We start from the raw sequence: 26,243 nt of genomic DNA on the forward strand, positions 1-26,243 counted from the left end.
TCAGTTGGCAATGGTGCATTTCAAACATCTCCTGCCTCTGTGGTTCCAGCTGTGCCAGGACAGGACAGAGGTTAATAATGAGTTAGAAATTATGTATTTCCAGCTGTGCTGCTGCCTCTGCTGCTCCAGCTGTGCCAGGACAGGACAGAGGGCAGAGCTGAGTTAGCAATGGTGCATTTCCAATGTGCTCCTGCCCATCAGTGAGTTGGGTTGGAAGAAGCTTCTCATCCCAACCCCACCAGACCCAAAAGGAGCTGCTGCCCTCTGGATGTTTGCAGCAGGTTCTGGGAAAGGCTCTGCAGCTTTTCCTAGCAGGGACACATGAACTCACCTTGCTCTGTCCTACAAGCTCTCAGCAGCACAGCTCGTTACTCACTGAGCTCTGCACTGAGAGCTCAGCCCTGGCACAGCTCTGGGAGAAACTGGGGGTTTCCTCTCCATTTCTGCATGTTGGGATGAGGGAGAGCAGGAACCTCAGGGGATTTTCTAGGTGAGCCTGAAGCAGAACACGTGGGCAGCTGCAGGAGCTCAGGGATCACAGGTGGGATCCTTCTCCATCCTCTGAGTGCAGGAATTGGATGTCACAGCAGCCAGACACAGATTTGCAATATTAAAAGTTTTATGTAAAAAACCTTGAGTCGTTTAGGCCAATTAACATCAAATAGGCTGCTTTGATTAATTATGAAGTCACATAGAGAGTGAGACCTCAGCAACCTGGCCCAGGGAAGGTACCCCTGCCCTGGGTGGAGCTGGATGATCCAGAAGATCCCTCCAACCCAAACCAGTCTGAGATTCCATGAAAAGACAAAAAAAAACTACAGAAAGCATTTCCTACCCCTGGGCATTTGTGTGATGGGTCAGGCTCTGGCAAAGGAAGCGATGTTTGACTTATTTCAGGAGTACTGACCCATTATTCCCACATTATTCCATTAATATAAACAATAATATATTGTTACATCCGCGGACAGGCAGCCCGGGGCTGCGTGACTCGGGTACAGACAGCAGCAGTGCTTTAAGGTAGGCTCCACAGCTCAGCTGAAAGCAGGTTGCCAAGGAGACTCTCACCTAGCAGGAGCTCTCCAAAACTCCCCGAGCTGCTCAGGGGCTGTGCTGGCAGCCAGGGCAGGGCAGGCAGCTCACAGAGGCCCTTTGAGCAGCCCCAGCTGGGCCGAGCTCATGAATTAACCATGAGCCGGCCGGGGAGCGCTCAGGCCACAATGGCATCATTCACGCTGCCCTGGCTCCTTTCTGCTCTCATCTGCTCAGGGAAGCTCCCCATAAACCCTCCCCACCGGGGAAATGGGGTGTGTGGGGAAACATTCCCGAGGTGGCAGACAGCTGCGAGAGGAATTCCTGCAAATGACCCCAAACAAAGGCTCAGGCAGCACCGTTTTGTTCCTTTGAGACCCTTTTGTGGCCCTGCTTTGCTCTCTTCGTGGCACCCCATCCCGTTACAGTTTAAAAGAGCCTTTACAAGGATGCCCAAACAGCAGCCGGTGCCTGAAAATTCACATTGGAGGAGGAAAAGCAGGGAAAACGTCCCTTTTTACACAACCCCTGTGCTTGGGATGAGAAAAAGGCACAGAAAGACAAGTTAGAATGTGAGCTGGTGCTAAAGCTGAGCCAAGCTTAAGCCTGGGCTCTAGTGCAGACCCAAAGCCCTGGTTCTGCAGCAGGCTCTGTCCCACCTCACACACAGCCCCAGCTGTTTCCCCACACTGGCATTAAAACAACTTCTTTAAATAACACATTTCCAGTGGGAGCTCCATCAGTGACCCACAGCTGCTCTCCCACCTCAGTCATTCCTGCAGGAATGAGGCAGGAACAAGGCTGGGAGCCTTCACCAAGGTCAGCTCTGCCCCAGACCTGGAGTGCCTGGGCTGGGAGGGTCTGGATGTCACCAGGGCAGGGCAGGGTCCCTGGGCTGTGCCCAGCTGGGTTTGGGATGCTCCAGAGAGGAGACCCCAGCCCCCCTGGGCAGCTGTCCCAGGCTCTGCCCCTCCATGGACAGAGGCTGTTCCTGCTGCTGGGGTTTGGTTTGTGCCGCTGCTCCTGGTGCTGTCACTGAGCAGAGCCTGGCACCTTCTCCTGGCACACTTTGGGAGATTTGTGTGCATTGATGGGATCCCCTGGGAGCCTGCCCTTGTGCAGGCTGAGCAGGCCCAGCTCCTGCAGCCCCAGAGCCCTGAACATCCCTGTGGCCCTGCTGGAGCCTCTCCTGCAGAGCTCCCACAAAACCCACTGAGGAGACCAGCTGGAATTGAGGGAGGTGGTTCTGGGTGTCAGAGGTGACAATGACAATATCCAACACCCCTTTCTGTGCTGCTGTGAAGGAGGTGCACCAGGAGGGGCAACTGCAATGCCTTTATGTCCACTCACACAACAAATCAGTGCCACAGCCTCATCTCCAGCACAGAACTTCCTTTCAGGGGAATTTCCCCATGGAAAGGGGGCTCAGGTTTTGGAAGGGGCTGCCCAGAGAGGTTTGGAGTGCCCATCCCTGGAGGTGTCCAAGGAACACCTGGAGGTGGCACTGAGTGCTCTGGGCTGGGGACAAGGTGGGCACAAGTGTCGCAGACATCTTTTATGAAAAATCCTTTCCTTAGGATTTTTCCTCCTGAGAAGCTGGGAGGCCTCAGGAACAAAATGTGAACATTGATTATCTGCTGCTTTGGAATGCAACAGGTGCATCTGGGATTGGTCTCATGTTGGATGTTTGTAATTAATGGCCAATCACAGTCAGCTGGCTCAGACAGAGAGCTGAGCCACAAACCTTTGTTATCATTCTTTGCTATTCTGTTCTTAGCCAGCCTTCTGATGAAATCCTTTCTTCTATTCTTTTAGTATAGTTTTAATGTAATATATACCATAAAATAATAAATCAGCCTTTGAAGCATGGAGTCAGATCCTCATCCAAGAACCCCTGTGAACACCATCTCACACAGGTTGGACTCCATGGGCTGAGAGGGCTTTTCCAACCTCAGGGATTCAGGAATTCCTCCCTGGACAGAACCAGCAAAGCTTCAGGTGCCAGTAGAAATTGTGGTGGGCCAAGCCCCACCAACAATCCCCTGGATTCCCACAGTCAGCAGTGGCACTGCTGACACTGCTCAGCTCCAGCACAAACACAATAAATGAGTTTTGCCTGAGATGTTTCACCCTGCAGGCTGCAGCACTGGCTCCTGTCAGCACCCCAGCCCTGCTCCCTCCCTGCAAGGAAAGCCAGGGCAGCAGGAGTGACAGGCCCAGGGTGCAGTGGCAGCAAGGAGGCTTTGCTGCTTTAATTATTCCACTAAATATCCACAATGACAGGTGAAAAGAGCGAATTTAACCACCAGGAAGCCAAGGGGAAAATCTGTATGCACATTTTTAAAAAGGGAAATGTCATATGCCTCAAAAGGGAGGAAAGAAACCCTCCCTGTCACTAATGGAATATATCCCCCAAAGAAAGAATCTGCAGGGAACCTTTCCAAAAGAGCTGGGTCCATTTCCTGAGCTGCCACTCAAACACAGACTGAAACACTGGAGGATGTGGAGCAATCCAGAAATTCCTGCTGACATCCTGCTCCAAGAGGAGTCCACATCTTGTCAGACTCCATCAGTGTGATTAGGGGAACTCTGGATTGGAGAAGGTTCTGCATGGCTGTGCCCATGGCATCAGGCCTGGCAGGGCTCAGGGAATGCCTGCAGGATGCTCCTGCTCACCTGGCTTAGTTTTGGGTGCTGTGAGGGGCAGGAGTTGGACCTGGTGCCCTTCCCATGAATGCCAAATGGGGCTGTAACTCCATGAAATTCACACAGAAGGGTAAATGCAGAAATCCCTGCAATTATGAATCAATATAACCCAGACTGAATCTTCAAGCCACCCATAGTAACACTCTACTCACAACAATGAGGCAGCTACACACAGAAATTAAAACTGATAAAAATGAGATTTTGGTAAAAAAAATGAGATTTTGATAAAAAATTAGATTTAGGTAAAAAAAATGAGATTTGGAGTGATCTTTCAAGCAGCTGCAGAGGAAACACTTCTCCAAAGCCTCTGGCACTGCACGTGACACAACTGCTGGTAATTCCTGAGTAATCCAGGCCCAGACAGCTCCTCTCCATGTCCTGACCTCACTCCCTTCCCCTCTCCTGAAGCTGCTAATGGACCAGAGAACCACTGGATGGAGCAGGGCTCAAGTGCCACTGTGGGAGGGAATGGTGGGCTCCAGCTGAGGGACACAAAGGAGAGGAGAGGGGAGGAGCTGCTGCTGCTCCAGGTGCTGGCACACAGAATTTGCAGGGAGAGATTTGATCCCCAGTTTCACTTACTGCCTCCTTCTCCCGGTCCATGATGGTTTCCAGCTCCTCAAAGTGGCGAAGCTTTATCTCCAGCTTCTTCATCTGAGTCTCCACCAGCAGGGCCACCAGGGACTTGATCTTCCTCTCCTCCACAGCTGCCAGGTGCTGGGGATGAAACACAGGGGTGTTGTGTGACCCTGGGCACAGGAAGGGGCTGGGAGGGAGGGAACCTGCCAGCTCCAGCCCTCCTGCTCCACTGCTGGCAGGAAACACGGAATTCCATCATAAATCTAATGCTGGGAACCAGAGGCCCTTGAAGATGATGAATCAAATAAAAGGTGTGAAGGTTTCATACAAGAGGTGTGGAGGATGCTGAGAGCTTTCCCATTCCAGTGGGATGCAAATGAGGGAGAAGGAAGGGATTTGTCAGAGGAGTCAGCTGAGGGTCACCCAAAAAGCTCCCAGCAGGACACACACAGGAGCCTGTGACCCAGAACAACCCCAAACCAGGGAGGTGGCACTGCCACGTCCTTGCCATTAAGATAGATTTCTCTCAAGCAGAAGGCAAATTGATTTTTATAAGGATTAGCTTCGTGCCATTTATATCCACACATAAATAACAGCAGAGATCTGTGCATCTATATCTGATGCATGAGGCAGCCATGGGAGTGTTTCACACCCTCAGAGTGTGACAAGGGTGCTCGTGGTGCCTCTCCCTGTTTCTGTTAAACCTGAGCTCAGCAGGAGAAGCTCCTGAGATGGAGATTGGGGGTCTGTGTGCTCACAGATGTGTCACAGGACACAGCCCAGGGCTGGGGGGAGCAGGGAACAAGGAGAAGCTGGAAACAAGGAGAAGCTGGAAACAAGGAGAAGCTGGGAACAAGGAGAAGCTGGAAACAAGGAGAAGCTGGAGCTCATCCAGCTCCAGCTGCAAACAGACCCTGCTGAGGGAGCTGGGCCCCAACCTGGGACAAACACAGAGTGGGGGAAAGCAGCATCAGAAACCTCCCTGGAACCCCGAGCACAATCTCAATTCCTCAAACCCATGCGACACCGTGCCATTGACAATGTTCACCTCCTGACCCAGCAGCAGTGAGGGAGGGCTCAGTAAATGTGGGCAAATGCACTCCTGACTCTCCAAAGTGAATTTCAAATCAGGTTTGAGAGAACCCCAGTGATCCCAAGTCATCCAACACCACATCCCTGAGAAATTCCAGCAGCTGTTCCAAAACTGGGAAAGTTTTTTTTGTATTTAGCACCAAAGTGCTGCACACAAAATAATGAAACAAAGCTGACAGAACAGGAAATTTCACATTAAATAACACTGTTCAGGAAAATTAACTCGTTTGTATGAAAATTCAGAGTGAGGGAATCACCTGGGGATACACAGTCCTCTACCAAACATTTCACTCTGTTTCACATGTGCAGTTTTAATAATGAAATGGGATGAACACCTGATCAAAGCACGTGATTAGGTAAAGGACAGGTCTCCAAAAACACCTTGGAAAGGAAATCATCCCTGAAGCTTTTCCTAGACAGACTCAAAGAGGCTCAGCCTGGCACTACCCAGGGCTTCCATGGGCAAAGGACAAATCCCTACAGCTGCAGCTGAGGAAAACCAGGAACACAAATTCAGGGGTAATCTGAAATGTCTGACAAACCCATCACTGCACCAGCCTGGAGTCAGAAATGAGCAAGTGATCCTAAAGGGCTTTTCCAACCTGAATGGTTCTACAAAAAAGAATCGTGGAATGCATGAATGGTTTGGGTGGGAAGGGACCTTGAGGATCATCCAGTGCCACCCCAGCCATGGCAGGGACATCTCCCACTGTCCCAGGTGATCCAAACCCCAATGTCCAGCCTGGCCTGGGGCACTGCCAGGGACCCAGGGCAGCCCCAGCTGCTCTGGGAATCCCATCCCAGCCAGGAATTCCCAATCTCCCACCCATCCCTGCCCTCTGGCACTGGGAGCCATTCCCTGTGTCCTGTCCCTCCATCCTTGTCCCTCCCCAGCTCTCCTGGAGCCCCACTGGGATCAGCAGCTCCCAGGAATGGTCTCTCCAGGGCCAGGCACCTCCTCAGGGATTTGGGCAGGCCACGAGATCAGTGTTGGGCAGGAGGTGAAACTGGGAGCAGGACAGCTCTGGGAAGGGAAGAGATGGACCAAGAGCAGAGCTCTGCAGCTCAGTCCCAGCTGGAGCAGAGCAGGAGCCATTAGGGATATTTCTGCACAGAAAGGAAAATCCAGCTCACACTGGGTGTCCATTGAGAGGAAAATGAGCAGAAGGTGCTTCAATTCTAATGCTGTTTGTTCAGGAACCAGAATCTGTGCAAACATTTCAGTTGTTGGTCTGTGTGAAATGCAGAGTCTCACCCTGAACATTCATGTTCACCATTCCTCAAACAGCACAACTCAACTTCTGGAAGCCACTGATCCCCCCCCCCAAAAAAAAGAAAAAAAACCCCAAAAAACCAATAACAAGGGAAAACCCCCCAAACAAATCCCCCCTTTCAATCCCTTGTCTTTAATTCCCATTTCAATCCTTGTCTTCAACCCCCATCTTCACTCAGAATCCATCTGCAATATTGCTCTGATATGAAATCCTAAGGAAAACAGCTTTTCACATGAGCAGGCCCAGAGTTTATGATGAAGAGTTTAATGACTCCCTCAGCCACAGACCACCCAAAGCTCCAATATTGTCTGGCTTTTTAAGGGAGTGGGAAGAGAAATCCCTGCAGAACCTGAATTCTATCTGAAGTCTCAGCCTCCTAATTACAATACATTATTCCCTGCAATGGGAAGCTGAAGCTCTTCCAGAACATTATCACTGCCATAATGAAAAGTGCCATCAGCCAGGCCCTGCTCCCTCCAACTCCTCATCTCCAGAAAAATGGAGCAAGTGGCCTTCCATAAAACACAGATTAAACCTCATGTCTCCTCACACAGACACAGGTTTGTCCATCTTGGCTGAGGATATCTGTGGGTCTGATGAACTGAGAGCCACTCTGGGCTCTGCACTTCACCAAAACACCAAACATCAGCTTTGCTGCAGTTGGGGATTTGAATGGACAGGGAGTTGTCTGCCATGCGGGATTTCACAGCCTGCTTTGAAAGGCAAGAACTGAAACATCCTCCATCTCCTGCTTCAGAAGGAGGGACTGAACCAGCCTGGGGATGCAGCTGGGGAGAAAGTCTGAAGTTAAAGAGTCAAAGATCAGAGTGGAAAAGTTAATAGAACACACAACACCTCATTCATTCAATCCATGGAAATCCATCAGGAATAAACACCCAAGCCTTGCTCTTGGTTTTATGAAGCAGGTGCAATGTGATACTGAATCCAAGAGCGATTAAAAAACCCAAATTAAAACTTGAATCCAGAGGGATTTGTAAAGAGAAAACAGATTTGAGAAAGATACTCTAAAAGCAATGAAAGCAGTGTGGCTCCTGCAAAAGGAAAGGCAAGACAACGTGCAATTAGTAATTACAGGGGAAAGAAAAGCTGATTCAACACAGCTCATTAGAGACCACACACAAACAGGATTTAAGGGGACACACCAACGTGCCTTTAACACAACCCAGGAGCATTAAGGTGCCTGAAAGCTGCAGTGCCAGGAGTGAACATCCCCCTGTGTCTGCCCCAGGGGCTGGAGTGGAGCCCTGGGGCAGCAGCAGGAGGGGCCATCAGAGGGTCTGTGCCCCCCAGCACCACCCAGACCCCATTAGGGATTATTCCTTAGGGATGCTCCACCAGTTCATAACCACCCAGGAGCTGCTTAATTAACGTGTTCATTATCTCCCCCAGGGGCTGAGGCAGGAGCGGTGCAGGCAGCACTGGTGCTCCTGTCAGGGCTCAGGGATCTGAGGGTGAGCCCTGGGAGCCTGGAGCACTGCAGGCTGTCCCTGCAGGCCCAGGCTGCTGGCACAGCACCAACCTTGGCTTTGGTGGCAGCAGAGGCCAGGGCAGCAGCTGCAGCTGTGGCCACGTTTCCTTCCGAGATCTCGTGCTCCACTTTCTTCTTGCCAGCCTCAGCCTCTTTGTCCTTGCTGCCATCAACGTTCTCCTTGTTCTCCTCTGCCTCCTTTTCCTCTGCAAGACACCCAGCCCAGGCCGTTACACGTGCTCCCGGGATGGCAACACACTAATTAGTCAGGCACTAATTAACTCATCCCCATCCAAATGCTGACAGGGGAACCCCAGTTTGAGAGGGTCTGATCCAACAAATGGGGCAACATTAAATGCTTTTCATTCCCATCCTCTCAGTTCAGCACCTGCCATCAGCTCCCCCTCATTTCCACATCAACTCCATCAAATCCAAGCACTCCTTATTCTACGTGCTGCTAAAATCCTGAATCTTGGATTGCAGGAGAAAAGCAATATATCCATTCCCATCCCTGGAGTGCCCAAAGCCAGGCTGGGCAGGGCTGGGAGCACCCTGGGATGGTGGGAGGTGTCCCTGCCATGGCAGAGGTGGCACTGGATGATCCTTAAGGTCCCTTCCCACCCAAACCATACCATGACTTCAGGAGACACAGGGGAAATGACAAAAAGAATAAGGTTTTATGTAGATGTTGTTACTCCTCAGCCTGTCAAAATCCAGGCTCTGCATCACTGCCCAGGGAAACTGAGCTGAAATATTAACTTCTAATAGGGGAAGCAGAGAATCCCAGAATGGTTGGGTTGGAAGGGACCTCAAAGCCCATCCAGTGCCACCAGAGACACCTTCCCCTGTCCCAGGCTGCTGCCAGCCCTGTCCAACCTTTAACACCTCCAGCAGTTCCACTTCCTTGCATCCAAAACGCTCAGCTATTGTGGAATCTGGGCAAACCCCCCCCTTGCTATGGCCCACAGGCACGCTGGGGCTGCAGCTCCTCCTCCATGCCCAGGGCTGGGGAGCTCAGGGAGGGATTCGGAGCCCGAGCCTGTGGGATCTCAGCACCTCAGGACTGAGGTGTCACCGAGAGCACCCTTGGGGGGCTCGGGAGTCCTGGGATGTTCCAGAAGTGTCTGGTGGCTGGACTTTGATCCTACACGGGAGACGACACCTGTATGAGGACAGGAGGGTTTCACCGGGGTGAATGGTGAAGGGATTGGTTAATTAGAGAGTGAGACACAGGGTTTAGGATTTCTGTACAGGGGGTTTAGAGAAGTAAGATGGAGGAATTGGGGCGTGTCCTGTCCTTCTTCTTCTTTTTCCTTCCTCTTCTTGTGGTGATGGTGGCACTTTGGGATTGGTCATTACTAAAAGTGCACTGGGCAATAAGGCAAAAGGTATTGGGGAAAAATGATAAATATTGTATATGTAATTTTGGGTATAAAGATAGGTGACCGCCCGGAGGGCAGGGAGTGTGCTCATGGCTGGCTGCTGAGCAGAGCTCTGTCGGGCAGAGAAAATCTTTTAGATAAACAATTAATAAACACCGAGACCGAGACAAGAACTGAAGCCTCCTCTCGTCTTTTGAAACGCGGGCTGCCCCAAGGCCACCCCGGGCCTTTCCAGGCCATCCAAACAGCCGAAAACCGGACACGAGCCCTGCAGGGAGGCTCAATGTGAGCACAGAGCACCGAAGGGGAAGGGAAGGCTCCCAGCTGGGCTGGGGCTGTGCCAAACCCTCTGGGGAGGGGCTGGGCAGCAGGGACAGCTCTCCTCACCTGTCTTGGGCTCCGCAGCCCCCTCGCCCTCGGGCTCCTTGTCCACGCTCCGCTCGCTCTCCCCTTCCGGAACCTTCTCCCCTTCCTCGGGCTCGCTCTCGGCTTTGCTCTCCACCTGAGGGGATGGCAGTGGGGACAGGGGCAGGGAGACAAGGTACTCACTGTTAACTCTGGGCATGGCTTCCCACGAATTCCTTACCACACTGGAAGCGGTTACATTTTAAAGGGTGGCTGCTGCCTGAGCCAAATTTGACAGACAAACCCAAAATGTGAATAAAAATAAATGTAAACTGGGCCAAGAACAGTGACCCAGGCCAAGCTGGGTTATTCTGTGGGCACTAAAACTCCTAAACTAAGATCACTGAATCATGGGATGTCTGGGAACATGCAGATTTCCAAGCCCTGAGTGAGTCTTCCTCACTTATCTCTTCCCAAATGTCCCTGTTGATCAGAGAGGCAGAACTACCTGAAAACAGAGTGGGAAATAACCCCAAGGCTGCACTGATCAGCCCCAATTAGTCTGAACTCCTCATCTGCTGAAGGAGGCAACAAGAAATATCTCCTGTTGCTGCAGACTCCAGAAAAAAACACCTCCATTTATTTGTCAGGAATTCAGCAGGAATTAAATAATAAATAAACAAAAATTTTAAAATTAATTTACATATATAATTAAAATATTCATTTTATTAAAATACATATTAAATGTAATTATATTAATACATAAACAAATAAAATAGTAATAATTTAAATCTAGAGTAATTTAGCAGGTAATTTAGGCACCCCAAAACTCCTGGATTCAGGGTCTGAGTGCCAGGAGCAGACACACACTGTCACAGCTGTCACCTGTGTCACAGGCACCCCAAACCTCCTGGATCCAGGATTTGAGTGCCAGGAGCCTCTTGCCAGCAGCCCCAAACTCACCTTTTCTGCTGGCTGCCCCTCTGCCTCCGTTTCCATCTTCTCCTCCTCAGCTCCATCTGAGAAACAAACAGGGAGGGTTTAGGGTTTTAGAATTGTCCCCACAGCCCCTCTCTATTCTGGGCTAACTGAAAGCTGCTGCTCTCCACCAGTGTGGCTTCAGCAAAGGGCCAGCACTGAACTGCCACAGCCCAGGCTGCTCCTGGGGCACTTCCACCCCCCCAGCCCTAAACCAGAGCAGACAAAGCCCAACTGGTGTTGAAGTGAGAATAATAAAGATGATCCAGGTGCTGGATGGGTGCACCTCATAGCAGGAGTGCTGGGAGAGCTGGGAGTGCATCCTGTGCTCAGGACACAGGCCTTGGAAATTCATTTATTGCTTTACAAAACAATTTAAAATGTTTCTGTAATGACAGCTGGTTCTGGAGATCAGGGGATAACAGCCAGCCATGGAAACACCATGGAGGTGCCTGGATAATGTTCTAGAATATTCTGTGGGATTGTTCAGAAGTTCAAGGAATTCTAATTTATCCACAGCTCTACAAGGAGAGACAAGAGGAAGCTCATGGTCCTGGCCAAGGATTTCACCATTTATCTAGAGGCATTAAAGGAGCTTATTTAGATCCTGGACTGGGGTGATGCAGAACTGCTGGTGACAAGCCCTGATCCATCTCTAAGCTTCTGAAGACATCAGCTGGTGCTGGGGGTTCATTCTCAGTAATCCTCATTTTCCTGCTAATTCCTGTGTGCTACACTGACGAAAAACAAGGTACAAAGCGTTCTTCTTGAACAGCAACAGCTCTGTAGAGAAATTTGTACACAAGTCCCTTCCATATATAAGAAAAACCAACTAAAATGTCTGACTGAAGGACAATGGTTTTCCTCTTGGCCTATTTTAAGATGATAAACCCCCTTATCTGAACTATCTGCCACCATAATTCAATTTAGGGAGGCTGGGGACGCTCTCCCTCACAGGTTTTATCTCAGAGTAAGGATTTAGTGACCCAATAATGTCACAGGGAAAATCTCGATTAGATTTTGTCAGACAGCTCTTTCAAGCCTAGGAGCAGAGTTCCAGACTGGGCTGGAAAGTGTCATTCCTCCAGGAAAGGGAAGGGTTCACAAAGAAAGCTGGATTCAATCCTTTGAGACAAAAAAGGAGAGACAAAGTGCAGAACACTGAGTGTGCCCAGCCTGGTGGAACTCAAACAAAAAAATACTGCATAGAAATTCCTAAATTTACATTCTTGGGTGGGGAGGATCATTGAGATCATCCAGTGCCACCCTGCCATGGCAGGGACACCTCCCGCTGTCCTGGGGTGCCCCAAGCCCCTCCAACCTGCCCTGGGACACTGCAGGGATCCAGGGGAGAGCCCTCCAAGGACCATGGCAGCTGCTGAGGGACTGATGCTGCTGCTGCTGTGGAGAAATGCACAGGATGCCAGGATCCCTGGGGCTGGGAAAGCCCTCCCAGCCCATCAGGCTCACCCTGTCCTGATCCCCTCCTCATCCCAGCCCAGAGCTCTGAGTGCCACATCCAGGAATTCCTGGGACACCTCCAGGGATGGGCACTCCAAAATGCCCTGGGCAGCCCCTGCCAAGGCCTGAGCACGCTTCCCATGGGGAAATTCCTCCTGGTGTCCTCCCCTGGCCCAGCCTGAGGCTGTTCCCTGGGAGCAGAGCCTGACCCCCCTGTCAGGCAGGAGCTCCAAACAAACAGGACATCCCAGAAAGGCAAACTGCTTCCCAGCCACTCTTCAGGGAGGATTTTCTCAAGGAAAAGCACACAGAGCATCTCCAAGTGCTCAGAGCCTCCTGGGTGTCCGGACACACTGATGGACACCACCCAAGCCCAGGTGCTCCTTCCCAAGCCCAGGGACACCTGGAAGGAAGGGACGTGTGACACCAAGATTATTCCAACACCCTGATTATCCCAACAGCCTCCCTCCTGTGGTCCTGGCTGCAGCAGCACATGTGAGGTTGAAATGAGGCTGACAGCTTCACACAGGTTGTGGTCAATGGGTTTTGAAAAGTGTTTTCGTGCATCAGCTGCAGAGGCCTGACAGGCAGTGACAGCAGCTCCCAGGGCCACCAGGTGCCAGGGTGGGACACAGGGACAACAGCTTCAGTTATCCATTGTCAGTCTGGGGGAAATGAGTTGGCCTGGCTGGAAGCAGGTTTGGGGTTTAAACCACAGGCTGCTCAAAGGATCCCAGGGTCACTGAGGCTGGAAAAGACCTCCAGGACCATGGAGGCCAAGCTGTGCCTGATCCCCAGCCTGTCTCCAGCCCAGAGCACTGAGTGCCACCTCTGGGGCACCTCTGGGGCTCCACCACCTCCCTGGGCAGCCCCTTCTGACATTTAACACCCTCTCCATGAAGAGTTCCTCAAAATAGTAGAGTCTGGTAAAACAATCCCTAATTCCAAAATGAGAGGATGGCACAAAGCCCCAAACACGCCTGACCTTCTGCACAGCCATGGCAGAACTGCCTCTGGCCCTGGCACAGACACAAACACAACTGCACTGATTTTCCTGAGTGATCTAATGAGCTTATTGAAAATACATCCCAGAGGAATCGATCAGCCTGGGACAAAGGGGAAGCCTTGACTTTAAGGAAAACTCCTGAAATCCTTTCCCCTGCCCCAAAGATGCTCCTGAACTCTGTTCAGCAGGGTTGATAGTGCACCTTGCAGGATGTGGGAATCAGGGATCACAGAATCCCAGAATTATTAAAGCTGGATTTCACCTCTGAGACCATGGAGTCCACCCTGTGCCAGTGCCCACCCTGTCCCCAGCCCTGAGCACTCAGTGCCACCCCAGCCCTTCCAGGGATGGGCACCCCAAACCTCCCTGGGCAGCCCCTGCCAATATTTAACAACCTTTCCATGAAGGAATTGCTGCTGTGTCCACCCTGAGCCTCCCCAGCACATCCTGAGGCTGCTCCCTCTCCTCCTGTCCCTGTTCCTGAATGAAAGGACATTTCTCAGGTCAGGAAGAGGCAGATGGTTGTGAGCCACCCCAGGACAGCTCTCAAGAGGGAAAATCCACTGGGAGATGAGGAATCATCACCTCTCCAAGCCCCTCTTTCCACCTGAACCAGCAGCCGTTCTGTTTCTATGGAATTTTATTCCGTTTTTCACATTACCTCCAAGAACACTGAGCCCTTTTTACTAACTCAGAGCTGAGGTCTGCCCAAGCCAGTGACTGTACAGAGAACTCAAATGGCCTTCAGGTCAACAAGGAAACCTGTGAAACATCTCCCTGTGTTACCAGAGAGATGCAGGAACCTCTGCTGCAGTGAGAGGAGCAAACAAAGCTCTGCAAACAGCAGTGCAGTCACCTGCCTGAGCTGCAGCTCTGCAAACAGTTTAAGATGCCCTCCAGACAGCCCAGACTCCTCTGCTCTCACTGAGGCAACACAGCCTGTCACAGCCAGGCTGGGACATGAATATTTAATGGAGAGGAAATCCACGATAGCTGAGGAAACATCCCAGCCCTGGCTATGATAATGATGCTGTTATCTAAACCATCATTGACATTTCCCACCATAAATCAGGGCTGCACAGCCAGCAGAGCTCCTGCCTCGCACAGCCTGGGGGCTCAGCAACCGGGGGGCTCCAGGGCAAGCCTGGGGAGCTGGGAAAGCCATAGCAGCTCCTGTGAGAGCCACAGGATTCAGCAGGAGAGGAGTGATGGGCTCAGCCCCTGGGGGTGCAGATCCAGCCTCTGGGACACATGCAAAGCTATATTATTATTATATTATTATATTATAATTATATTATTATTATTTATTATATTATTTTATTATTATAATTTTATTATTACATTATTGTAATTTATAATAATATTTTTCCCCCAGGCACTCTGGAATCCACTGGTTTAGGAATGCTTCCATCACCTCAGAGTTCTCACCCTGGACAGCAGCAGAGGAATCTCCCTACCAAACATGACTAAAATGACTGAGTGTATGTGCCCTCCTTGTGTGTGGTTTTCTAGAGTGTGTATGTGTGTTTGGGAATGACTCAAACCCGTGCCCAAAATGGTGAATTTAACCCTCCCCAGCACCATTTACAGGTGATGGGATGCAGGAAATCCAACCACCAGTCCCTCACCCAGTGGCACAGAGCAGCTCCAGCTCAGGCCCCCAGGATGGTGTCAGGGGAAATATCTGTGGGATTAAGACCTGAAATGCTGAGGTAGCTCCAGCACAGCCCCTGCAGAGGCTGCCCTGAGAAATCCCTGTCATTAACCATGGAAAGACATCAACAAAGACTTCCTAGAAATCATTAATCACCACAGGTGTGCTGGATATTCCCCTTCTCTGGAGCTGAATCCCAGCCCAAAGAGGGGATCCTCCTTTGCTCCTTTGCCCAAATTGCTGGATCCTCCCTTGCTCCCCTCAGGCCACTGTCACTGTCACAGCTGCAGAGCAGCCCCAGTCATTCCTTCCACAGCCTGCACTGGGGCAGGACTCAAAGCTCTTGGTATTTATTGGTGTTTACTGTGAGGGACTGTTTTAAAACCTTGGAGCAGATCTTTCTGTGACCCTATGAAAGCAGCAGACAGAGCCCACCACACTCACCACAGCATCTGAACCACTCCAGTCTCCTCCCAACTCCACTGAAGCCTCACTTTATCAACTTAAAAGGAATTATCACCAGCTCTTAGAAAACCTAACAATGAAGACTTAGAAGAGGAGATTCTTGGGTATTAACTTAAGCTCCTCCAATCTGTTCCAGTCATTTTCCCTTTTCACATTCCATATTGACTATAATTCACTGATATGAAATAGTTTTAAAATTATTATGGAGCTCTAATATAATTTTACTTTTGAAATACATCAATTAATGAACTTTAATTCTAGTATGGAACCTTAGGCAGATAGTTGCACTGCAGCCATGGTTGCATTTAAATATAAACCCAGCATTCTGTGGTTCCATCACAGAAGGGATGGAGGGACAGGACACAGGGAATGGCTTTGAAGAGAAAGAGGGCAGGGTTAGACTGGATATTGGGAAGGAACTGTTCCCTGGGAGGGTGGGGAGGGGCTGGCACAGGTGCCCAGAGCAGCTGTGGTGCCCCTGCATCCCTGGCAGTGCCCAGGCCAGGCTGGCCAGGGCTCACCTGGGACAGTGGCAGGTGTCCCTGCCATGCAGGGCTGGCACTGGGTGATCCCTGAGGTCCCTTCCAGCCCAGCATCCTTTCATTCCATGCCAGTCCAACAGCCAGCAGGCTTTCACTCCCACCTGGAAGCCCCAGCAGGCGTTCCCAGCCCTGCCCAGCTCTGAGGTACAAACCCCAGTGTCCGAGCACAGCCCCAGCCCATGGCACAGCCTGTGCACGGACACTGGGGGTCCCTGTGCCCAGCTCTGGGGGGTGGGAGGCACCACAGCTTGCTGAGTGACCCAGTTCACTCGGGCTGAGCAGCTCCCCCAGGGAGAGCCATCTGCTCCTGCCCTAATTTACTCCATTAGTCACAGCCCAGCACAAATCGCATTAACGCCGCGGGGCCGGGCCCAGCTCCCCTCACTGCTCACCCCGAGCTGCTGGGCTGGCACTGCCCTGGGAGCCCCAGACCCACTGAGGGGCACCTCACATCCCCTGCCAGCCTGGGCCCACACAAAGGGCCAACCTGCCCCAAGGGCCCCAGACCCACTGAGGGGCACCTCACATCCCCCTGCCAGCCTGGGCCCACACAAAGGGCCACAAAGGGCCAATCTGCCCCAAGGGCCCCAGACACACTGACGGGCACCTCACACCCCCTGCCAGCCTGGGCCCACACAAAGGGCCAACCTGCCCCAAGAGCCCCAGACCCACTGAGGGGCACCTCACATCCCCTGCCAGCCTGGGCACACACAAAGAGCCAACCTGCCCTGGGAGCCCCAGACCCACTGAGGGGCACCTCACACCCCCTGCCAGCCTGGGCCCACACAAGGCACAAAGGGCCAATCTGCCCTGGAGCCCCAACCATGACGGGACTAACCGTCCAGCTGGCCACACAAAGGGCCAAACTGCCCGGACCCAGACCCACTGATGGGCACCTCACATCCCCTGCCAGCCTGGGCCCACACAAAGGGCCACAAAGGGCAACCTGCCAAGGGCCCCAGACCATGAGGGGCACCTCACATCCCCTGCCAGCCTGGGCACACACAAAGGGCCAACCTGCCCTGGGAGGCCCAGACCCACTGAGGGGCACCTCACACCCCCTGCCAGCCTGGGCACACACAAAGGGCCAATCTGCAGCCTGGCAACGGGGAAAAGTCCAAGAGCAAATGTGTCACAGGGGGACATGTTCAGGACAGGAGGGAACAGCCTCAGGATGGGCCAGGGGAGGCTCAGGGTGCCCATCAGCAGGAATTCCTTCGTGGAAAGGGTTGTTAAATGTTGGAAGGGGCTCCGCAGGGAGGTTTGGAGTCCCAGTCCCTCGAGGTGTCCCAGGAAGGGCTGGAGGTGGCACTGAGTGCTCTGGGCTGGGGACAAGGTGGGGACCAGGCACAGCTGGGACTCTGACCTTGGAGGGCTTTACCAACTGAAATGATCCTTAACAATCCACAGTGACACCTGTACTGGGGGAATATGGGAAAGGGCAACAAAGACTGGAAGAAAAATTTAACTTAAGCTGACCTTATTTTGAAACAGCTATGAAATTAAACTCAGCCCCAGATGGAGTAACATGGAGATTTGGTTTATAGCTGACTTGTAAATAAACCCAAAGCTTGTCCTTCCAGCACGGCTTCAATGCCTGCTGTCAGCTCTGAGGAGCAGGCAGCAGCAGATGTTCCAGATGTTTCTCTTTCCCTTCCAGCACACAATGCCCACCATCCCAAAGCACCGAGCTGCCTCATGGCAAGTCTGTCCCACTGAGAGCACAACTGAGACGTGCGACAGAAGGGCTGAGTGGTTTGTTTGCTTCTTTTCTAATTAAAAACTATCTTGGTGATTTAAGTGGCATTTTGCAATCTGATTTACTGGGTAGTTTTGCAATGGCCATTAGGAGCTATAAATAGCAGCCCTCTGTGGGCAGCAGTGGATAAGTGAGGAGCAGCGAGCACAGCCCCTCGTGATGCCATCCCTCAATCTGGCACCTTGCTCGTGTCCCTGCACAGGGTGACAGCAGGCAGCTCTGCAGGCCAGGAGCACATCCCAAACCAGCCTCCCAGTCAGGCTCCATCCCATCCTGCTCAGCTTCACCCACAGCCAGACGTGCCTGCTCACGTCCAGTCACTGAAATCAACTGTGATAAGCTGAACAAAGCAGGAGCCAACAGGGCTGAGGGAAAGCAGCAGTGACAAGACTGTGGATCTGTAACCAAACGAGGAGAGCAAAAGCCCTGGGGATGGAGTAAACAGAGTCTGCTCCTCCTGCTGGGCAGCCACCAGGGCCAGCAGAGAGGGGCACACAGGGCTTCACTTCCAGGGAGCTGCTCTGACACTCCAGAGCAACCAGGAACCAATCTGCACCAGGCAGGCTTTCAGAGAAGAGACTTAACAGCAGAATATTTGCTGAACACCACAGAAATTAAACCAGAGCTTGTTAACACACACAGGTAAAGCCCAGCAGAATTCTAGCCCACCCAGAGCCAGGGCTGGATTATCATGTGCCAGTCCAGCACTCCATCAGAAATGTCTCTGCTGCTGCCTCCACAGTGAGCAGCACACTCAGAGTACCAGATCCACCCTAAACCCACTGCCCAAACCCCCCTGCTTGCTTAAACACCACAAAGGCAGAAACAAAACTGTAGCTAAATGCACAGCATCATAAGGAGACAACAGATTTGTATTAATAATACAAATTAATTGCATTACTTTAGCAGAATTAATACTAAATTTAGTCACTTTAGATTGAAGGTCTTGCACAGCTTTCTATGCAAAAACTCCATGACTATCATTTTGCCTTGAATTCTCCAACACCCAACCAATGGAACATCCTGCTCTGGTATTTTTGGTCAGCCCACTCTGTGCACCCCAAGCCACAGCATTTCCACACAGTGAGAGCAGGAGAACAAACTCCTAGAACTCAAGGTAGCCCTAAAATCCTTAGTTCAGTGTCCAAGTCAATCCTGCTGTGAGCAGAATGAGCCATCCCCTTCTCCCTCCCCACAACTTCCATCTCCTGCTGGAGGAGGAGAATTTGGGGTTTCTCAGGAGGGGATGCAGCACTCACCCATCTTCTCAGGCTCCTCAGGGCCTGTGCCAGCGATGCAGCTGCTCTCCAGCCCGTAGGTGGGATCCACCTTCCCAGAGGCTCGAGCTGCTTCCTGCACCTTCTTCACGTGGGCCTCCACCAGCTCCAGGGGCACCTCCTCTCTGACCCGGGAGAACTCCTCTGGGGGACACGACACACAAAATGAGACATCCTGGGGATTCTGCAGCAAATTACGTCACATTTTCTCTGACTGGTGCGCAGGTAAACCCTGGGACAAAGGGAATTCTCAAATAGCTGAGTTCCTTCCTCTCACACGAGGTGGTTGATTCTGTATTTCAGGTGTGGTAGAAAAGAGTCTCTTTCCAATTACATAATATTGTGTTTTATGTGGAAAAACAAGGAAAAAATTTGGATTAACTATTTTATCAAGTGGACACATCCAATGTCCACTCAAGACTTGAACCTTCTAGAGCAAGATGTCCCTGCCCATTGAAGGAGGTGGAACAGGAGATCCCTTTAAGGCCCCTTCCAACCCAGTCCAGTCTGGGAATTCTAGGATCTCTGGCAAGTAATTTCACACAGGTAAAACAGGAAAACTGCAAGATCCACACTGACTTCACCCAGAGCTGCACTGGTGACAGTACTCAGAGGAACATCAACCACCAGGTGCAAACACATCAGGAGCAGTGAGGGCAGAAGGCAACATCAGCCATTCCTGGGCACTCAGTGGCCTTCTGGAGCCACTCCAACTTCACACAGAGCGCCTGGATGTCACCCAGGGCAGCCCCGTGCCAGGGCAGGGTCCCTGGGCTGTACCCAGCTGGGTTTGGGATGCTCCAGAGAGGAGACCCCAGCCCCCCTGGGCAGCTGTCCCAGGCTCTGCCCCTCCATGGACAGAGGCTGTTCCTGCTGCTGGGGTTTGGTTTGTGCCGCTGCTCCTGGTGCTGTCACTGAGCAGAGCCTGGCACCTTCTCCTGGCACAGTTTGGGAGATTTGTGTGCATTGATGGGATCCCCTGGGAGCCTGCCCTTGTGCAGGCTGAGCAGGCCCAGCTCCTGCAGCCCCAGAGCCCTGAACATCCCTGTGGCCCTGCTGGAGCCTCTCCTGCAGCTCCTTGTCCTGAGGAGCCCAGAGCAGGACAGCACACCCCAGCTGTGCCTCACCAGGGCACCCTGGCTGCAAATGGGATTTCAGGGAAGCAGAACACAAACCTGGGGAGAGCAGAGCTTCTCCTACATAACTGTACCTCCAACTCCTGTGTTTTACTGCTCACTGAGGACTCTGCACCCCTGTGGCTGGAGGGGCAGGCACACACAGGGTGGGGGACATGGGGTGAGGGGGAACAATGCAGGTGGTGAGGGATGTGAGGCAAGGGATGCGGGGCAAAGGGGGCAAGGGACGTGGGGCATGAGGCGAGGGACGTGGGGCAAAGGGGCGAGGGACGTGGGGCAAGGGATGTGAGGTGAGGGACGTGGGGCAAAAGGGGCAAGCGACGTGGGGCATGAGGCGAGGGACGCGGGGCAAAGGGGCAAGAGATGTGGGGCATGGGATGTGAGGCGAGGGATGCAGGGCAATGGGGCGAGGGACGTTGGGCAAAGGGGCGAGGGACATAAGGAGAGGAACATGAGGCAAAGGGGGCGAGGGACGTGGGGCAAGGAATGTGAGGCGAGGGACGTGGGGCAAAGGGTGAGGACGAGGGACGCGGGCAAAGGGGTGAGGGACAAAAAGCGAGAACATGAGGCAAAGGGGTGAGGACGGGGCAAAGGGCGAGGGACGTGGGGCAAAGGGGTGAGGGACATGGGGCAAGGGATGTGAGGCGAGGGACGTGGGGCAAAGGGGTGAGGGACAAAAGGCGAGGAACATGAGGCAAAGGGGGCGAGGGACGTGGGGCAAAGGGACGTGGGGCCAGGGCTGTGCCGTACCGAGGGCAGCCTTGGCAGCGGCCGAGGCCACGCGCGGATCCACCACAGAGGCCAGGAAGGCCACGGTGCTCATGACGGGGTTCCCAGACTGGCTGAAGGGCACGGGCTGGTAGGCCAGGGGGCCCAGGGAGGCGTCCGAGTTCTCCAGGTAGGGATCCTCGATGGGCAGGCGCAGGAAGTGCAGGATGCACTCGTCCTGCGTGCGGCTGCCCACGTGCTCCGACACCTTGTTCCAGTCGTCCTTGTACATCTCCAGGGCCTGCAAAAGGCAAAAGCGGCGGCTACTTGGGGAAAGCAACGCTGCTGTGGGCTGAAGGGTTATCCATACTGGTTATTGTGTGATGGAGCAGTAAATGGGGATCAGACAACTACTGAAAATGGGGTTTTCCTGGCATCAAAATGATCTGTGTAAGAAATGTGAGAATTTCCCAGAGGTATCAGTGAGGAGTGGATGCTGTTACTGTATCAGAAAGAATTGTCAGAGGACTTGGGATTTACTAATACTTGCACAGTAGGTGTTTCTCCATTTTGCTTCCACAGAGAACTAAATCTGCCTTTCCTACCAAGTTTCACAATCCTTTAATTCCCAGCACTCCCCCCAAGGACGCTCTCTCTGCTCCCTCTCTGAACACAGGAAGCTCTTTGGGACAGGAACAGCATCTATTTCTCTATTTCTTTTTCCAAATGTGGACTGGCTGTGATGGTGAAATCCAGTCTTTAGATCCAACAGATGCTATAGAAGTGGAAAAGCATCAAACCGATAGACCATGGGAAAAGAGGGAAATCTATCCCACACCCTGAAGCCAGGAGAGACCAGCTCGGCAGGAGCTGTGCACAGTGTGATTTCTGTTAAAATCAGGGCTAACAAATCATTACTAGCTAGATAAGGCACCTGATGAAGTAAGAACTTGCCGATCATATCAAAGACATAATTCTGAATTCCAGTTATTTTTAAACTTCTTCAATAAAAGTCATAAAACAATTCAACAGCAAGGAGCTACTGAAGGCCTGCACTAGTTCCTGAAAAACCAACACATTAATCCTGTAAAACTGTCCAAGTCACAGCCTAATAAATTATTACTCCTTAACAAGACATTTTTTCCCTGAAAATTGTTTTAGTGCAGTACCTGGACAGTACAAAATAAATACTGACATATCCTGAATCATTAACTTTTACATTTCTGAGAGGATTCATGGTGCAGTCACCCAGAAAAGGCAAAAACCCATTTGAGTTCCTGGCAGAAGATGTTCAGTGTGAAAATGAGTTTTCCTAAGTAAATCTCTCCCACAAGCTGACAACTCCCAGAAATCTCAACCTTCCAGGCTGACTGAACTCTCAGAGAGGGAGGGAGAGCTTGGAGCTGGATCTGCCAGAGGTCCCAAGGAGAACATGCCCAAGGTGGGAGAGCAGAGCACACAGGGACACAACATTCCTGTGCTGGGGGTTCAGCAGCTCCCAGGGACAAGAGGAAGATCCAAACTGAGCCACCAGCCTGGTGCTCAGAGTTCCTCCACCTGGGAAGGGCCCAGAACACACACCAACTTCTGTGGAACACCAGGACCAGGCTGGAGGAGGCTTGGAGCTACCTGGTATAAAGGAAAGTGTCCCTGCCCACAGCAGGGGTGGGGTGGGATGGGCTCTAAGGTCCCTTCCAAACACACTGCTGTCTTCAGAGCAGCTCTGAAGTGTTTTAGCATTTGTTCAGTTAAAACAGAAGCTCTGAGAATTCCTCAAGGACAAAATATTGACCTGCACGGGGCCCTCAGGCACGTTGAGGCTGCAGAGGGTCAGCTGAGGTCAGGAAAATGTTTGCAAAAATGCTCCTGTTTGCAAAGATGTGGAAGCAAACTGGCTACAAGGACAGATAATTCAATCCAAAGGCATCAGAGATCCACCATGGATCAAACTGGAGGGACATGCCCAAGCTGCCTCAGTGGGCAGCATCTCCCAGAGTGATTTAAGCTCAAACCCAGCTGAAGTTCCTCTCTCCCAGCCAGGTCTCACTGTTTAACTAGGGTGGAAGAGGAAAAGCCCCAGCGTGGCTCCAGAAAGCCTCTGGCTCCCTGCTCCTTCCCTCCCAGCAGCAGGTGGGGTGTGCTGGGACACCCAGCTGGCTGGGGAGAGCACCCAGGAGCTGCTGGAGACCCCGAGCAGCACCAGGAGGGGTTGGGAGAGCTCTGGGCTTGGGAATGCCCTGGGACAGGCTGCAGTGGCCAGCCTGCTCCCCAGCAGGGAACCACCATCCCCAAGCCCTGCTGAGCCCTCCTCCTGCCCCTGGGACCCCCAAGGGTTTGAGCAGAGGACAGCTCAGCTCAGCAGGGCACACTCAAGGGAGATTTTTATTCTCTGCTCAGCCCTTATTTCCCTTTCCCTAATTTCACCTCTCAGTCCCTATCTCCATTTTTAACCCCACTGGCACACGAGATCAGCTCTGCTTCTCAACCCCCAAATTTCTGCTTTCTGCTCCTCCTCCTTCCCCGTCTGTTGTTTTCCAGCCAGACAAACCCTCGCTCGCAATAAATGTCCTTCCTAAAAATAGCTGAAAATGCATTTAACTCTGCCTGAGCCGTGGGGACATGGACAGGGCTGTGCAGGGAGGCTGCTTTGGGCAGGAAAGCTCTATTTCCTTCCCCAAATTATTCAGTCAACAGGCAGAAGGCCAATAATTATATTTCAGATATGATTTATTATTTGGAACTTCGCTGCCTATCTATTTGCCCAAAGCTACCCTGAGGATTTAATTGGACTGAGCTGGCTTGTTACAGCAGAATTACTTATGCTTGAACTGATATACTCTTTACTGATTTATTCATGGAGCAAGTCCATGAAAAAGGAGGAACAAAAACATTATTAATTTAAACTCATTAAACAGAATTGCAATCTCAAGATTTAGGGGGGTTTTGGTTTGTTTTAAACACAGTATATGTCACTGGATTATTTCATTGGGCTATAGCATGAAGTGTATGACCATAAGCTAAAAACATACAAACCAATGAATTTTAAATAACAGTACTATTAATATTAGATATTTAAATAATATATTTAAATAAATAAAAAAGGAAAGAAGTCAGTATATCAAGGCATTAGCCTTGTTTCTCCTTACAAGAATGCCATGGAAAACAGCTGTTTACACCCTGTAAGCAAAATTTTTCCATGTGCCAGTAGAAAAGTATTGGCTAAACAGTGAATATCAACCTAAAATAAATAGGAAAAAAGGGGAGATTTTGTCTGTTTGATGACCACACTCCATATGTGTGAAGACTGAATCACAGCTGCTCATTTGGCACTGACACAGGTCCATCCTCCAGGCTTTTCCCCAGGAAATTAACTTTTCAATGGGTTTATTGACACATGGGAAGACAAAAAAGCTGTAACAACCAGGCAATTTCAGTTTGCTCTGAGCTCTGCAAATAAAACCCAACAAAAACAGAGCCCCAAACTAGAATTCTCAGAACTCTGAATTACCTTAAAAGAAAGAAATCAGCCATGCAGCCTCTACATCAGGAAAATGTTCCTGTGAAAGCAAAGCTGGGGAGAAGATATTTTCTTTGCAGGAAGTGGCAGCACTTTAAATTATTTCAGGCCACTGAGATTGTTCTTGTGCTGAAGCAGAGAGAAACTGCCCTGATGTGAGAGCCCAGAACCCTCTGCAGCTCCTCAGAGGGTTCCAGCCATCCACCCATCCCCATGTGCTCCAGAGCTTCCCTGGAAGCCACCTGGGGACACCAGCCTGCACCATAAGGCACCTCATGGAGTCATCTCAGGATTTTTTTTTGGTAGACTTCCAGAAAAAGCTCAAAGAACACCCCAAGTTGAGCTACAGGAAAACAAGGAGGAGACAGATGGGATGAAGGAGCTGCTGAAGAACTTCCCTTCTCTGTGGCCTCAACTGTTTCCCAACCAGTTCAGCTTCCAAAACGAGCTGCTTCCCTGAGCTATGGCATAGCTTGGAAATCAAAACTCCCAAGTATGTATCTGAGGGCCAGGCAAACCTTTACCTGAATTATTCACCACTATTTGAATTAGTGACATCATTTCACACTGTCAGCGAGTCCTGCTGAATGAAAGCACCTCTCTGCACTGTAAAACCTGTTCTTGATTTATACAAAATTGTTAATTGCTTCATTCTGGCCTGCAGATCCAAGTTAGAAGCAAACCTCAGACACAGGCAGCCCCTCTCTCACAGAGATGCTCCTGACATCTCTTTTTGGGAGCAACACTCTTGTAGCCACAATGGCAGTCATTCTTTAACTCCAAAAAACGCACATGTGGATTTTTAAAGCCTGATCTACCCCTCCTGGCTGGGCCTCATGAACTCACCTCCAACAGCAGCAGTGTCTCCTGCTCTGTCCATTCTCTGCCAGCACTTGCACCTTTACTCTACAAAAGACAGGAGGGGAAAAAAGCAGGTGAAACACAGGACTTCTTGTACAAAACCTTGTAGGAGAAAACACTGAGGAGGAAAGGGGAAGAAGCTGTGGTTTGATCCACCCAAACCTCCCCCTCCAGCTGGTCACTCCATTCAGGGGTCCATGATTTACTCCTCAGTGAAGGCACAGCTGGGTTCACACATCCCAACTTCCCACCACGCCTTCTGAGCTAAAGCAAAGGGATCTGCACCCTCCTCTCCCACTGATCTGTGCCTGCACACACAGCACAGAGGGTTTTCCTGAATAACAAACCCCCTGTGAGTGCTGGAGGCAGAGCAGGCTGGGCACAATGTGGGCTGGTCCAAAATGAGTGAATTTATCTCCAAGTTCATCAGTAACTCAGTAGAGAAATAACAACTCTGTACAGGGAGGTGAGCTATGTGAGAAGGCAGAGTAACTCCAGCAGGATCATCTGCTCCAAGGGCTGCTGCTCCCAAATCTGAGTAAACTGCTCAGACTGGATAAAAGTTCCAAATCCATGGTGGAGCTTCCCCTCCTGTGACACCCTGACCCAGCACAAAAGCAGCTCAGGACCTGCTCCCAAGGAACACCAGCACCACTGGATGGCTCCGTGCTAGACTGAGAGGAAGAGGCTATTTAGGATAATAAATGTTATCTCCAGATGCATTTCAAACAGCTCATTAACCCACACAGAACATTAATCAATGTGAGTCACCCAACTGCTGCTCTCCACAAAGCCCCAGCACACAGAAACCAAACAGGGCAATCTGCCAACAAACCTGCTCCAGTTCACAGCCCCTGTAAACAGAGCCAGAGCCCACAGCCACCAACAGATTCATCAATTTGGAGAGCATTTATACCTCCCCTAACGAGTGAAAAAGTCAATCCATTAAATGTGAGATGGACCAACCTTACAAAAAATACCTC

The 26,243-nt window shown here is 51.3% G+C and overlaps 1 protein-coding gene across 2 annotated transcripts in view; it reads right to left on the minus strand.

The window, feature by feature from the left end:
• Positions 1-26,243, minus strand: part of SMARCC1 (SWI/SNF related, matrix associated, actin dependent regulator of chromatin subfamily c member 1) — a 71,330-nt gene that overhangs the window by 13,116 nt on the left and 31,971 nt on the right. For both annotated transcript variants that reach the window (XM_064703720.1, XM_064703721.1), the window contains exons 19-25: positions 25,246-25,305; positions 20,925-21,183; positions 19,021-19,182; positions 10,860-10,915; positions 9,939-10,053; positions 8,221-8,375; positions 4,318-4,452 (exon numbers count right to left, since the gene is read on the minus strand). In XM_064703720.1, coding sequence (XP_064559790.1) covers positions 4,318-4,452; positions 8,221-8,375; positions 9,939-10,053; positions 10,860-10,915; positions 19,021-19,182; positions 20,925-21,183; positions 25,246-25,305 — 942 coding nt within the window. The remainder of the gene's footprint in view (positions 1-4,317; positions 4,453-8,220; positions 8,376-9,938; positions 10,054-10,859; positions 10,916-19,020; positions 19,183-20,924; positions 21,184-25,245; positions 25,306-26,243) is intronic.

The sequence above is a fragment of the Zonotrichia leucophrys genome, chromosome 2 (assembly GCF_028769735.1).
Source record: "Zonotrichia leucophrys gambelii isolate GWCS_2022_RI chromosome 2, RI_Zleu_2.0, whole genome shotgun sequence".
NCBI lineage: Eukaryota > Metazoa > Chordata > Aves > Passeriformes > Passerellidae > Zonotrichia > Zonotrichia leucophrys.